Source organism: Aquila chrysaetos, chromosome 7 (genome assembly GCF_900496995.4).
Source record: "Aquila chrysaetos chrysaetos chromosome 7, bAquChr1.4, whole genome shotgun sequence".
Lineage (NCBI taxonomy): Eukaryota > Metazoa > Chordata > Aves > Accipitriformes > Accipitridae > Aquila > Aquila chrysaetos.
Window position 1 is genome coordinate 41420571 of NC_044010.1, and position 12922 is coordinate 41433492.

A 12922-nucleotide genomic window follows, 5' to 3' on the forward strand; every position below is an offset into this window, starting at 1 on the left:
ATTCCGTTATTTTGGGGCTTCTCTATATTGGCAGCCTGCGCTCATTCTGAGGGACATCTGTTTTATAAGTGTGCAGCCCCCCTCTGTCATGTATGTTTATGTGGATGTTTATATATGAAGGCACATTGGTGCAAAATTTAGGAACACTGTAGGTTCATTTACTTTTATCTGTTTCACCTGTATTTGGAAGACAAGAGCATTAGGGTATCTGCAAAGTCCGTCCTTGAATGGGAGAGAAAGGATGGAGAGGGGCAGTTATATATTTAAAGTTGTGAATTTGTGGTTAAAGTTTTGGGTTTGTGTTTGTAATTTTAAGTAATTAGTAAGTAACCCTATCCACACCCAATCTTGGCAGCTTTATTTTAGTGTTTGATTTTAAAATATTTTTTATTAAAACAGCAACAAAACCAAGTAAAATTTAGCTGTTCCATTCCATGCTAGACCAAAAAATTCTTGAAGTCTGATTGGGGCTGTACTCTGTGCAATCGTAGGTAGATAATGTAGTTAAGAAAAAGCTAATTCAGTAATGTTAATATGACTTTAAATATTACTGTTTGGTTTCTTCATCGCTTGCAACAGTGAAATCCTTTGAAAGTGGTGGAATTTTTCCAACACAGAATTGACGTAAGAAGAGAATAAGATTAAAGTTGTAAGCCTAAGTAGATGAATGAGTTATCACCTTTTGCAGAATAATGTTTGTGTGAGGAAAGCCTTGTAAAAAATCATGCTTAAGCGCTGTATATAATTACAGCAATTTCAAATTGTCATCCAGCATGAAGAGAAGACCACACTTCTATTTTTCTGTGAATATTTTGGGGAAGGAAAGTTTTTAACAAAAGGAAACATTAGCCTAAAGAGGCTGGAATTTGCCTACAGTCAGCTATAAGAAAGAAGCTCAGGGGGAGAGTCAGGGCAGGGGCTCTGGCTGGGTGCTCTGAATTGTCCTCTGTAGGAGCCCATTTATCTGTTTCCGTAACAGAGGAAATGTAACAAAACCACATCCAAACGCTGTTATTAGCTTCTGTAAAATCACATCTATTTATAATTCTTATACATGCATAGATCTTATGCATTTTAGACATCTGTATACACACACACACACACACACACACACGTATAGATATTCTTATTAGCTCTTGAAAACTAGGGTGTTTTCAGTTTCCTAGCAAGGCAGTATAGTACGTGTAGTGAAGCATAACAGTGAAGTATTGGAGCAGAGGAAGCATGTAACTGATAATAGGACTGTGTGAAATAACGGTAGGCCGTTTACTATTTCTGATTTAGTACCAGTAGATGAAAGTGGTTCTGAGTATTGAAGCACACAACATGCCAATGTTATTGTCATTCTTCATTTTAAACAATTCCTTTTGATAGAATGACTCTTCTGCACAAAAAAAGTCATAGACCGTGTAAATCACGGCTAATGAGCTACCACTTGGTCCTTGTCTATGAACTTATGTTCATTACTAGATTGGATGGAAAAACAGTGACCTATCTCAAGCAGTTTACTGGCAGTTGACTTCCTTTTAGTGCTTCTTAATGCTTTACATGTGGGCTATCTTGATCTGATTTATATCCATAACTAATCTGTTGTTCACCCACATATATTTGGTATTATTGGAGTTGACACCAACTTTAATAATATTGATTACTGAGGTTACAAGTAAGTACTGCCATAGGTTTAATTTAACTGAACTATTAAATTGTTACGAGATGCATTTGTGGGCACAGTTCCATCTTCCTCCCAGATAAATCTCTTAGAAGAGGCAAATGGATCTTGCACATTCGTGGGCTTTTGGAAGGGTACAGTTTTGATCTGAGCCTGCTTAATGAATATTTATTTCCAAGGAAAAGCATTCATCATTGTCATTATCTTGCAGTAAAAATAGAAAAGTAGTGCATAAATTGTTCAGCAGCTGGTTGGGAAAGGTTTGAAATTAAATTGTGGTTGATTTTTATCCCTGACAGATTTGCATGAATCAAATTACAGAACTGTCATGAATAGCTCTGTGTTTTAAAACTGAGTTTGTGATTTTTTTTCACTCCCATTCAGAAAGAATCCATTTTAATGAATCCTTAAAAGGAAAAATAAGTTTATTTACAAGAATCTTTCAGTGGTAACTGCTTTGAACATTTTTCTCCAAAATAAATATGCATAGTAAGACTTAAACCTGATTGCTCATTATCCAATAGGATAAATATCAAATACAAATTAGAAATTGCTTTTATTAATTGTCATAGATAATTCTAGCACTGACTTTTTATATCAAAGGGTTGTAAAATAGCAAAATATGAGTTTTTGCAGCAAAAATCTGATAGCTTCTAACGTTTAGCAAATTATAATGGTTTTATGGGCACATTTAGTAAATCCACTGAAACCAGCTCATAGGAATGTTGTTCTCTTCATTTTAAGCTTTAGGGAGTGGAAAAATCAGATAGAGAAAACAAGTCTTGTCTCTATCTCATAAAGTCAGCAGCTGCAATGTTTCCATTATCCTATTGCAAGCTCTTTTAACTATTAAGACACATAGTACCTCAGTTTTTCTTCATCACTGTACCTACAGTATTTAACAAAGAATTTAAATATTACGGTTCTGTCAAAGATGAAACTTTAATTGATTGTATGGAAAAACAGGGTTCATAGGTTGAAGGATTAGTAAATTTGGCTTAATTATATACTCTCAAAATAGGACAAGTTTTGTTACAAGCACAAACATTGTATTTCTCTCTGCTATTGATGATGTTCATACTGATAGAGTTTGTAATCTTTGAGTTGCCCATGTAGAATTGGTTGGAATTGGTTGTCATCATTACATGATCGAGTGTAGGGATGAAATTCTTCAGAATTTAGCTAACTATTCCCTACTTGCAATGGATGTTCCAAATGCTTCCTGAAAGTTAAATGAATGTACAAATTTGCATATATTCAACTTACTCTGGTTTTAGAAAATCAAGTTTTATTGCTCATACTAAGCCAAAGGTTTCCTGTGTGCTGATTATCTCATGCAAGCTACTTGTCTTGTTCAAGCTTCAGATTATTTAGTGGAAGATGTATACACTGAAATAAATACATTTATTAACCAGAGAATTAAAACTAACATGTACTTCTGTTTGCTGACACATAGCAAAAATGAGTGTGCTAATATGAAACAGTTGATCTGGAATTTAAGAAGTCTAATTTGTGTTTATAGCCATATGTGAGAAAGTGTTTAGTAGAATTTCATGTTAAGGATCACTGTCGTAGTCATGGCATAGTCATGCCTGTTCATTACTTACTTATATTAACTGTGAATTCAAAACTTATTTTCTGAGGCTACTTGCTTTATATAATTAACTCTACAAACCTGCAGTAGGGACCCAGTAGGGCCCATACATATTAGGCATTTCTTTTTATAATTATTTTTAATATTCTTAATTTTAGCAGGAACATTGTATTGTAGAATATGATTATACATTTAGGTGTAAGTAGTTTTAATATGGAAAGCCATCTGAGAAAGAGGTTTCTTATATACGTAACTTCTTGCATAATCACTCTCACAGGTCTTTTTCTAGTTCATTTTCTTGCGTGTTTCCACTAGGTTCTTTATTTAGTTTGTTAAAAATTGGGTTGTTTGCTGTTATTTTTTAAATACAGATATTTTCATGCTCTGATTCCCTCCCCCCCTTCTTTTTCCTTTTTTTTTGGTAATTCTTCATCTACTGGTAGATAGAGCACTTTTTTTGCATAGTTTTCTACTGTGTCTTATTCCAGGACACAGGGAATTTACTGTACACATTACACATCCATGATTCCGGCAGCCAGAATCCCCTTTCAAAATGGTTTATTAAATGAATAATACCCATACCAGACAGATATTGTAACTCATAGTCATACAGACTTTAAAATTATAAGTAATTTGTGGAATTTTTCTAGCTATTCATGACTACTAACAACTGTGCTGTTACTGGTTTTCATGTTAGTACAAAAAGCATGAAATATTGTAACAAATCTGCTAGATATATAATTATGAAGCATCATTCTGCAAATGTTTGAATTGCCACAAGTGTATTTTTAATTGTGCACATTGGAATACATATTTGGCGTCTATTAAGTGATTCTTATCAAGAAACATCACCTAACGTGACATTCAAAGTGGTTTTCTCCTGCAGCTCAGTAAAACCCAATTAACCATAACTTAGAACTGAGTGTAATCAAATGCACACTCCGAATACATCTGTCAGTAACGCAGTGCTTGCTGGCTGATTTGTACACAAATAGCCAAGGAACTGAATTTTACAAAAAGTTGTCCTTCTCTGGCAGTTAAAGACAACTTCCAGGTAGCGAAAATGAACCGGTGTTTGAGTCTCTAGCACTCAGATTTCTCTTTTCAAGAGCAATGAGATGGATCATTCCCCAAAGGCTTCTGCCACTTCAGCTGCTAATGATTTTCTGTTATCCTTTTTTCTTAAAAATTAAAGCTTTGTGCCCTTCTGTTAACCATGTTACAAAATCTCCCAAGGCATTGTTGATAACTAACTGCTTGAAGCTATTCTCTTCAACGTGAAAGATAGATGGGGTATGTGTGTGAGATACATGGTTTTGTGCATAAACAAATATACGTGATCTCTTTTTTTTTTTTTTCCTTGGCCATCGAGTTGTGGATTTCATTTATAGAAGGTCAGCCGTATTATCTTTCTTTGTCTGTAGCAGATGTGCTCTAAACAAAAGCAAAAATCTGACATATAAATCAGAAATTATATGCCTGTTCATAGGCCACTAATTCTAAACATTTAGGGATATGCCCATTATCAATTCTGAAGTGCATAAATGTATTTCAGCTATTTTTAATATTTAGAAATTTGATCTACTTGATTAAAAACCCATACAATTCCAATATATGTAGGCACATATATTAGTTTTCATTTGATTACTTAAACATGTCAAACACAGTAAGCGCCTTCTTGGGTGGATGAGATGAGCTGATATGAAGACCTACTGAAAAGAAGGCGAGTTAACTTGAGTGCTTAAGTGTGTCCTGGCAGCTTTTAACATTTCAATTACCTTTTCTCCTGTTCTTTAAATATGCAAAATTTTAGTCATGGATGAGGTTTTGTGAAGATGCTGCCTCCTTTATGTTCAAGGGATATAATCATGGAAGATTTGGAGGCATTTAATGTTTTTATCCCCTGATATTTCTTATGTTCAGATTATATAACATTGAACACCTTAATTATCCATGGCCTGAGCGTATAAAACCAAGATTTGGGTGGACCTGATTAAGGAACGCTGAGTGTGAGACATTATGCTGGGAAAGTCAAATGAGGTTTTTTGAGTAATAACACAGACCCAGCCAGCTTTCACTCTAAATGACAGATTGCTGACAAGGGAGGAAATGTTCCTTATTGTGAATCATCCCAGAGACAAGACGTCTGCCATTCTCTTTTTATTTATAAGTATTTCCTTTAGTCTGCTAAATGTAAGTCACATTTCTCAGGACCTATGGATTCAAATTACTGGTCATAAGGGGCTTTATGGAATGTTCCTTTATCTTTTTTTTTTTTTTTTTTTTTTTTGGCAAAGAATAACATATTATAGTATTTGCAGCCCTAGAGATTTGGGAACCCAGAGTATTTTTTTTCTTTTGTTTTCTGTGGGTTTTTTTGTATGCAATTATTTCAGAGCATTGCTGTCAAATTTTCATAAGGAACTTGATTCTTACATTTTACAAAATAGTAAATACAGTGTAATAACTTTAATAATTTAATTAATAACTTTATAAAATGGCAACCACATTTTGTCACTTAGAGGCATTCAGATTTTGTCTTACGTGCTTGTTGTTTCTAAAATATTTCTCAAGTAATTTGGAGGAGAAAATGATTTGGATAATTATCATTATCTCCCTGTCACTTCATATTAGTAGTACTGATAATATACCAGTACACTCTGTTATACCCATTGTTTTAAAATACTGATTTTATATCAAATTCATTACAATAGAATTGTAGAACATGTTATCTAGATATGAGATGTTGTGGGTGATGTGTTTTAAAAAAAAAAAATTAAAATCCATTAGTAGAATCAAAAGAATTCATAAATGCTGAAGAGAAAGGAATTGGTAAGTATAGTTTACGTAGATATTTTAAAAGTTTCTTTATTAAGAAAAATGAGGAGTTGCAGAGTTAGAAGTCAAGTCAACAGAGACAGAAGACACGTATTAGAATACAGAACTTAAAGGGAGGAGAGAGAGAAGGCCTCCCTGCTCAGGGACTGGGAAGAGCTTCAGTTTAGTTCAGACTGTCCATGAAGTCTGTTCAGTTTATAATAGCTTTCTACGACTAAAAGCTTCTGCCTAGTAGCTACGCACATCTCTGCAGCAACTTTATTGTATACCAAATTTTATACATGGAAGAAGGTTGCTAGTAGGGTGACACTTAAAAACCTGCATGACAGCTAGTATTGTTTGATGCAGCTATTAAATGTTTGGGTAGAGTGTGCAGTACATTGGAACAAATTGAAAATGACAATTTAGTTTGATTAAAACCAGGAAAAGGGAACGAACATCCAAAAAAATTTCAGCAGTGCTAAACAATGGAGCAGAGCAATGATAGGAGAATGGTGGCAGGCAGGTAAAATATAAGGCGTACTGAAAGGAATAAGTTCAATTACACCTGACACTTAAGAGTCTTGGATAGTTCAGTGCATTGTGGACTGAATTATACCTCCAAAATATTTTCTCAGTCTTCATTTTTACCCAGAAAGCAGCTGTTGTTCTGTAGCAAGAGTTAAAAAATTATATTCAGAATTGAACACTTTCTCAGCACATAGTACAGCTTTGCTGTGTATATTATGTTTCATTTTGAAAGACTATTAAATATTTTGAAAGTATACAAAATAATTAGAAAACATTCAGAGAAGGGCAAAATGAAGGTCAGCGCCATTTAAACGATACCTAAAGGAGAAGAGACTAAATTGGTGAGATTTTTGGAGAGGTAAGAATAATTGGTGTCATGACAAAGAAGGTCATTCATCAAAATTTTTTTTAATAACACTGACACATGTGGATATTTGTTTAAATTAAGAGTGACTCATTGTTTATGAAAGGAAATAGATTTTGGATTACTTGGTATCTATTTTTCATTCTGAATTGTTACTGAAGCTGTGTGATATTCCGTATAGGAAACCCCAAATGTTTAAAACTATGGTATATTTGAATCAACAGGGCTGAAATTTCCTTTGCTGAATGTCTGTCTTACATTTCTTTTGTTTCATCTGTATAGATTTCAAGAAATTTGTTTATTCCATTCTAGGAAATGTGGATAGGGAAAAAAAAACCCATTGATATCCAAGTTTAACTAAAACCCGTCAAGAGACACACTTTTTTTTTAAATGTCGTTTCCCAGGGATGTGAAATTTGACACAGTGTAATTTTTGTACCAGGTTTATGCTTTTTGCCATCCCAGTGAAATTAATGGCCAATTTTGACACTCCATCTGCCAGATCATTGTTTTCATATTGGCTATTAAACATTTTCTCCCTGCAGCTTCCTCAGTTCTCCTGCAGCTCCTAGCAGTGACCACATTATACACACACGAGAGTCTCGGAACCTCAGCATGGTCCACCTGGGATTATAGGGCTCAGGCTTTTTTCCTGGTGATTCCTTCGGGGAATGGTTTCTGAGTGGGGAAGTAAAGGGAAACGAAAGGACAGGAAATGCAAATACTAACATGCAAAACTTTTGAATTTTTGTCTTTTCCACATTTTGAGTACATGGAATTCTAAGCTTTTGGTTTTCTTTCAAATACTTATTTTGAACATCATTTTTAGTTAGCCTAACATAATAAACTCTAAGGTTTTGAACATCATTTTAGTTAGCCGGATAACATACATAAACTCTAAGGTGTATAACATGAAATACATTTCTTGGTCCATGACTTAAATTCCTGTCAGAGAAATAATGTTTCTAGATACTTAATAGTAAAACATAAATGTCTTGCTGTCTGAATATCACGTTATATTCAGAACATTATCAGAACTCATGACAGAAGACAATTAATCCAAACAAAAATAAAATAATTCAGATTTTCTAGAATTTCATTACTTTGGTAATAGCAATAATGTGGGAAAATCTGCTGTCACTATAAACCCTTAATTTTTTATTTATTGGTAATTTATGTCTTATGGTACTTAAAAAAATTGTCGGCTTATTTCCTACTTCTCTTGAGTAGTACCTGTTGAAGCTGTTTCCATATCTTCCTTAGCGTATTAAGGTTAAAACCAACATTTTTTTGGCCTTTTAATAATAATTTTCAGATTTAAAATATCTTTTTTCTTGCCTAATTCTACAATGTATTTTACTGAATAATATAGTTATGCAAATTCAAAGTCCATTTCTGTTTCTTACATTACTTACTTTGTTCAAAAAGCATATAATTTAACAGATTTAGAGTTGGAAAGTTTTCCCAAAGATCATGTGTTGGAATAATGAATAAAAATGTGAGGTAGCAGATTTCTCAAGCCACCCTCTCTTCTTTAAAATTTGATTGACTTTGTACATCTGGCTTAATTCCTGTTTGCTTTCAACCTACTTGCTAAATTCTAAGCATAGCACTATTCTTTTTATGATTGACTTAGCTCAAGAATTGTAGAATGTAATGTTTAAAGTTAAAATAATTGATACATATATTAATTAAAATGTGTAGAATATTTTAAAAATTAATTCCATCAAAAAATTGAGCACACCCCCCCCCAAAATTTAACAAAGTGAACTGGAGCTGTGATTTTTAATTTTGTATTGAGTATTATATGCAGGATATAAAGTTCATGTGTCATTATTTCTGACAAAGAGCTATTAGAAAGGAGTATACACCCTCATCTTCTGTTCAGTAATACTAGTAAACCTTAAAGATGAAAAATAAAATCTTGTTGTGAGGTTTTCATAAGTAAAACTACCCTTTAAACTACATTTAAATTGTTATAATTTCTGATTACTACACTCCTTAAATAGTTTCCGTTTTATGATATAAGATCATAAAGGTCTTTTTAAAATGTACTATTTGAAATTTTATTGCCTTTAAAATATTGCAAAGAAAAGCAACAACCTAGTATAAAAAGGACCCTTTTTTTTCTAGCTGTAAAAGATACTATCACAAGAATGTTCTCTAGACTTCAGTTTATATAGTTGAGATTATTCCAATGAGCAGAAGTTTGCAGGACTGGACCTTTATTTCATCCTTTTTGTAATGTGTTGGCATATAAATGAGACGCTTGTCCTTCGAATTAAGTGAGCAGAAGGACACTGAACAAGCAAAGTTATCCTTTTTTATAGTTGTAGTTAAAAGAGATGAAAACATGTTTTTTCATACTTTTTTTTTTCCAAAATTGAATCGACTAGCTGTGTTTCTGTCTCTGGCTGAAACTACTAAAAGACAATTCTACTTTTCATTTGTATCAGCTATAGACACAAGCTATATATCTGAGAGATAATTTTTAGTGGAGATGAAAGGAAGGCAAAACAATGTGATGGAATATTGTGCTTGTCAATGCTTAGTACAGCTTTTATTTTCTTTAATAACTCCATTGGATAGTACGTCTGTAGACTGGAATTCTGTTGCACCTAAATAACTACAGCATTCTTATTCCTAACCACCCATGGGAAATTAAAACACAGATGTTCAGTGCTGACTTCCCATGTCTATCTGAATCCATGTGAGAGAATGGCTGAGGGACTCTTGGGATAGATTCATTTGCCATGACAAGATTGGCAGCAGATCAAGGAAGACTCCACTCATGCTAATGGCCTTTTTTATTCTATTTCTGGTACATTATAACCTCCAAAACCTTTCCTGTATTACTTCAAATTTGATGCCTGCTCTTCACAAATGAAGGAAAGGCAAATCTGATTTTTTTATGCATGGTGAAATAGAACCATTAGATTTTAGCTACAGGCTTTAACCAGACTGTGACAGAGTGTTAGAGGCCAATCTTAATTTTCTGTTTTTGTTTGGCTTTCTACCACTCGTTATTTTCCTGCTTACTGTAAAATAACACAACATCCTTTGATCACTGCCTCCTTTCAAAAGTGCTGGTAGTGTGAAAGAGCTTCTCGCACACAATTTGTGCTTCTCGTAACTCTGTCAAATCTGCATTCTCCCTTATCTCTGGAACAAAGTTGCTGCAGAGTTGTGTGCAGCAACTGAAGAATGTTTTTGTGTTGAATGAGACTTAGAGCCTTTGGTCGCTTGGTCTGGTAAGTTCTCAGCTACAAGTTCTCAGTATTCATTCTGAGGCTTATGTATTTCAGAAGAAATAAGGGACGGAAACACAGTAGAAGAGTTACAGGTAGTGGTATTGGAAATTTAGGGAGTTTGGCAAAATGGTTAGAGAAAGGTTGCCCACAGAAATTGTGGGTACCCCATCATTGGCAGTGTTCAAGGTCAGGCTGGATGGGACTTTGGGCAACTTGATATAGTAAAAAATGTCTCTGCCTATGGCACGGGCGTGGACAGGATGGTCTTTGAAGGTGCCTTCCAACCCATCCCAGGAAACGTTCAAGGTCAGGTTGGACGGGGCTCTGAGCAACCTGATCTAGTTGAAGATGGCCCTGCTCGTTGCAGGGGGGTTGGACTAGATGACTTTTAAAGGTCCCTTCCAACCCCAACCATTCTATGATTCTGTGATAAGGCTGAATATGGCTGTAGATTTTTATCTGGAGCATATTCCTTTCTCTGTGCAGCAGTTTCAGTGAGACACATGCACGCCTGTATTAAGAATTCATTAAAAAGCAGGAATGGTAAGAAATGGCTAAATATTATGACAGTGAATGGAGTAGGGAGACATTTATTTTTACACTGCTGTTTGAATATATCTATCTCAAGAATTATCTGAGGCTTTTAGCTGCTCAGTGGTATATCGGATCCTTTGTCTTGGTATAAATTTTTTGTGAGCTTTGTCTGCATCATCCAAATTATTGTTTCGAATGCACAAAATCTCATAGTTAACCTTTCGTTAGAGAAAAGAAGAAAATCTTAACTTTAAAAACTTTAGGGAAAAAAAATCTAACTTTAGACTAAAACCAAAATGATGCAGTCATCAATCCAAAACATTTGAATTCTTTCATGCCTGGCTGCATTTTATTCAGGCAGCAAGAGGTATATTGCGAAGTTCAGCATTGTAAGGAACAATGGCCATGGCTTTTCAAAAGAATGGACTTCATTGAGGGAAGGATTTTTGTTTGGCTGAAGGATATCAGCAATTGTGATACATTCTTCCTTTACGTTGATGTCTTGACTAGTCTGGAAGAGAGAGCATTTTCCTTCCAAACACAAATACCACAGAGAGAAAAATAAAATCCCCATAACAGCGTCAGTGTCTTGTCGCACTGAGGCTGGAAGAGGCTACCTACAAGAAACAGAAATGAAAATTTAAAGAATTAATGATTAAGTGCGTTTCAGAAACATTTGTTTTGCTTGTGTTTCCTCTCTGGTGATGCTACATATGATGTATTTTACCAGGACTGTAAAGAAATGACACCTGTATAAATTAGTTGCATAAAAGGCATGTTTTTCCTCCAAAACCTGCATTTATTTCTCTGTTTTTGATACTCATAATAAGGAGCTGAAAGGTAAGCTTATGTAACTCACGGGTTTTAGTTGATTAAAAAAAATATTTCTGTCGTGTTTCTGATAAAGAACAAGGAAATCACAGAAGTACCAAATTATGCCTGTTTGGATGGCAGACTGAAACGTGACAGGAAGTCCTCTGCTTGAGGATTTAATTGCATCAGTCTTGTTTCACAAGGAGGAAGTCTCTGCTATTTTTTCTTACATTTAATGCTTTTATCCTGAAGTCAGTATGACTTCAGTTTATGACAGTTTATGACAATATTTTTCCTCAACATTGGGTTTTCTAACAAATTCAGTCATTCAAATGATCCAAAAGGATTTAGTAGAAAGAGAGAGGTTGAACACTGCCTAGTTCACAGAATAGAAATAGCATATTTATATATTGCTTTATAGAGCAAAAATAAAACCTGTATAATTCAGTCATGGAACTGAATGGATTGATAAATAGATAATTAATGGTCATTGACAACATATGTGGTTTTAAGTGCTTTCACATTTTAAAGATGTTAAAGGTCCAGAGTAAATTCAGGTTTTCTTCCTTTTGGTCTTCCAGCACATGGCATTGTGCAGTTAGGTAGGTGCACTGTGAAGTATTTTGTCTTTCTCTGAAACAACAAAGAACTGACTAGTTGAAGAATGGTAAATGTTGGGTTGTGAATATCCAGCAAAAGACAAAGCCAGTGATACCTGATAAACTATTTTTTTCGTGCTCTTACTTTGTTATGTTTAGTACCTGCTGAAACAAATATAAAAGAAGCATTAACAGCAAAATAATTAAAGAACACTTAAACATAAGTCTGTAAAATGGGACTTTGTTCTGCTTTCTTAAGAAGAAATGGGGTTAAAACAGCTGTCACCTTGGCATAGAGGAATTAATGAGTGCCTGAAGTCAATAGCAGTTTGCTTCCCCTCCAGCCATCACCTTTCTCAGATATAGTTTATTAAGTCTTCAAAGAAAGGATGGACATTCAGTTGTTACTACCTGGTTATTGTAAAACTGTTATTATTGTCAAAGCTATTGTTTAATTAGCACTTTCATCTTTTTTTTTTTTAATCAACAAATTTTTTTATTATTTATAAATACAATGTTTTGTATTTCTTTTCAAAAATCTTGATATTACAGAGCATTAAAGATAGCCTGGGAAGACTGCTGGGTCATATAGACATTATTCACAACAAGAAGATACCGGCTTTGCAAAGTGCTACACCAAGAGAAGCAGCAAATATACAAGAAAAGCTGACTCAGCTTAATTTCCAGTGGGATAAAGTTAACAAGATGTACCGGGACCGACAGGCGTAAGTAACTGTTAAAAATTGCTAT

At 34.2% G+C, this 12922-nt stretch overlaps 1 protein-coding gene across 24 annotated transcripts in view; it reads left to right on the top strand.

The window, feature by feature from the left end:
• DMD (dystrophin) overlaps window positions 1-12922 on the top strand; it is a 1198278-nt gene that overhangs the window by 536189 nt on the left and 649167 nt on the right. For all 24 annotated transcript variants that reach the window (XM_030020819.2, XM_030020811.2, XM_030020812.2 and 21 more), the window contains one exon: window positions 12725-12897. In XM_030020819.2, coding sequence (XP_029876679.1) covers window positions 12725-12897 — 173 coding nt within the window. The remainder of the gene's footprint in view (window positions 1-12724; window positions 12898-12922) is intronic.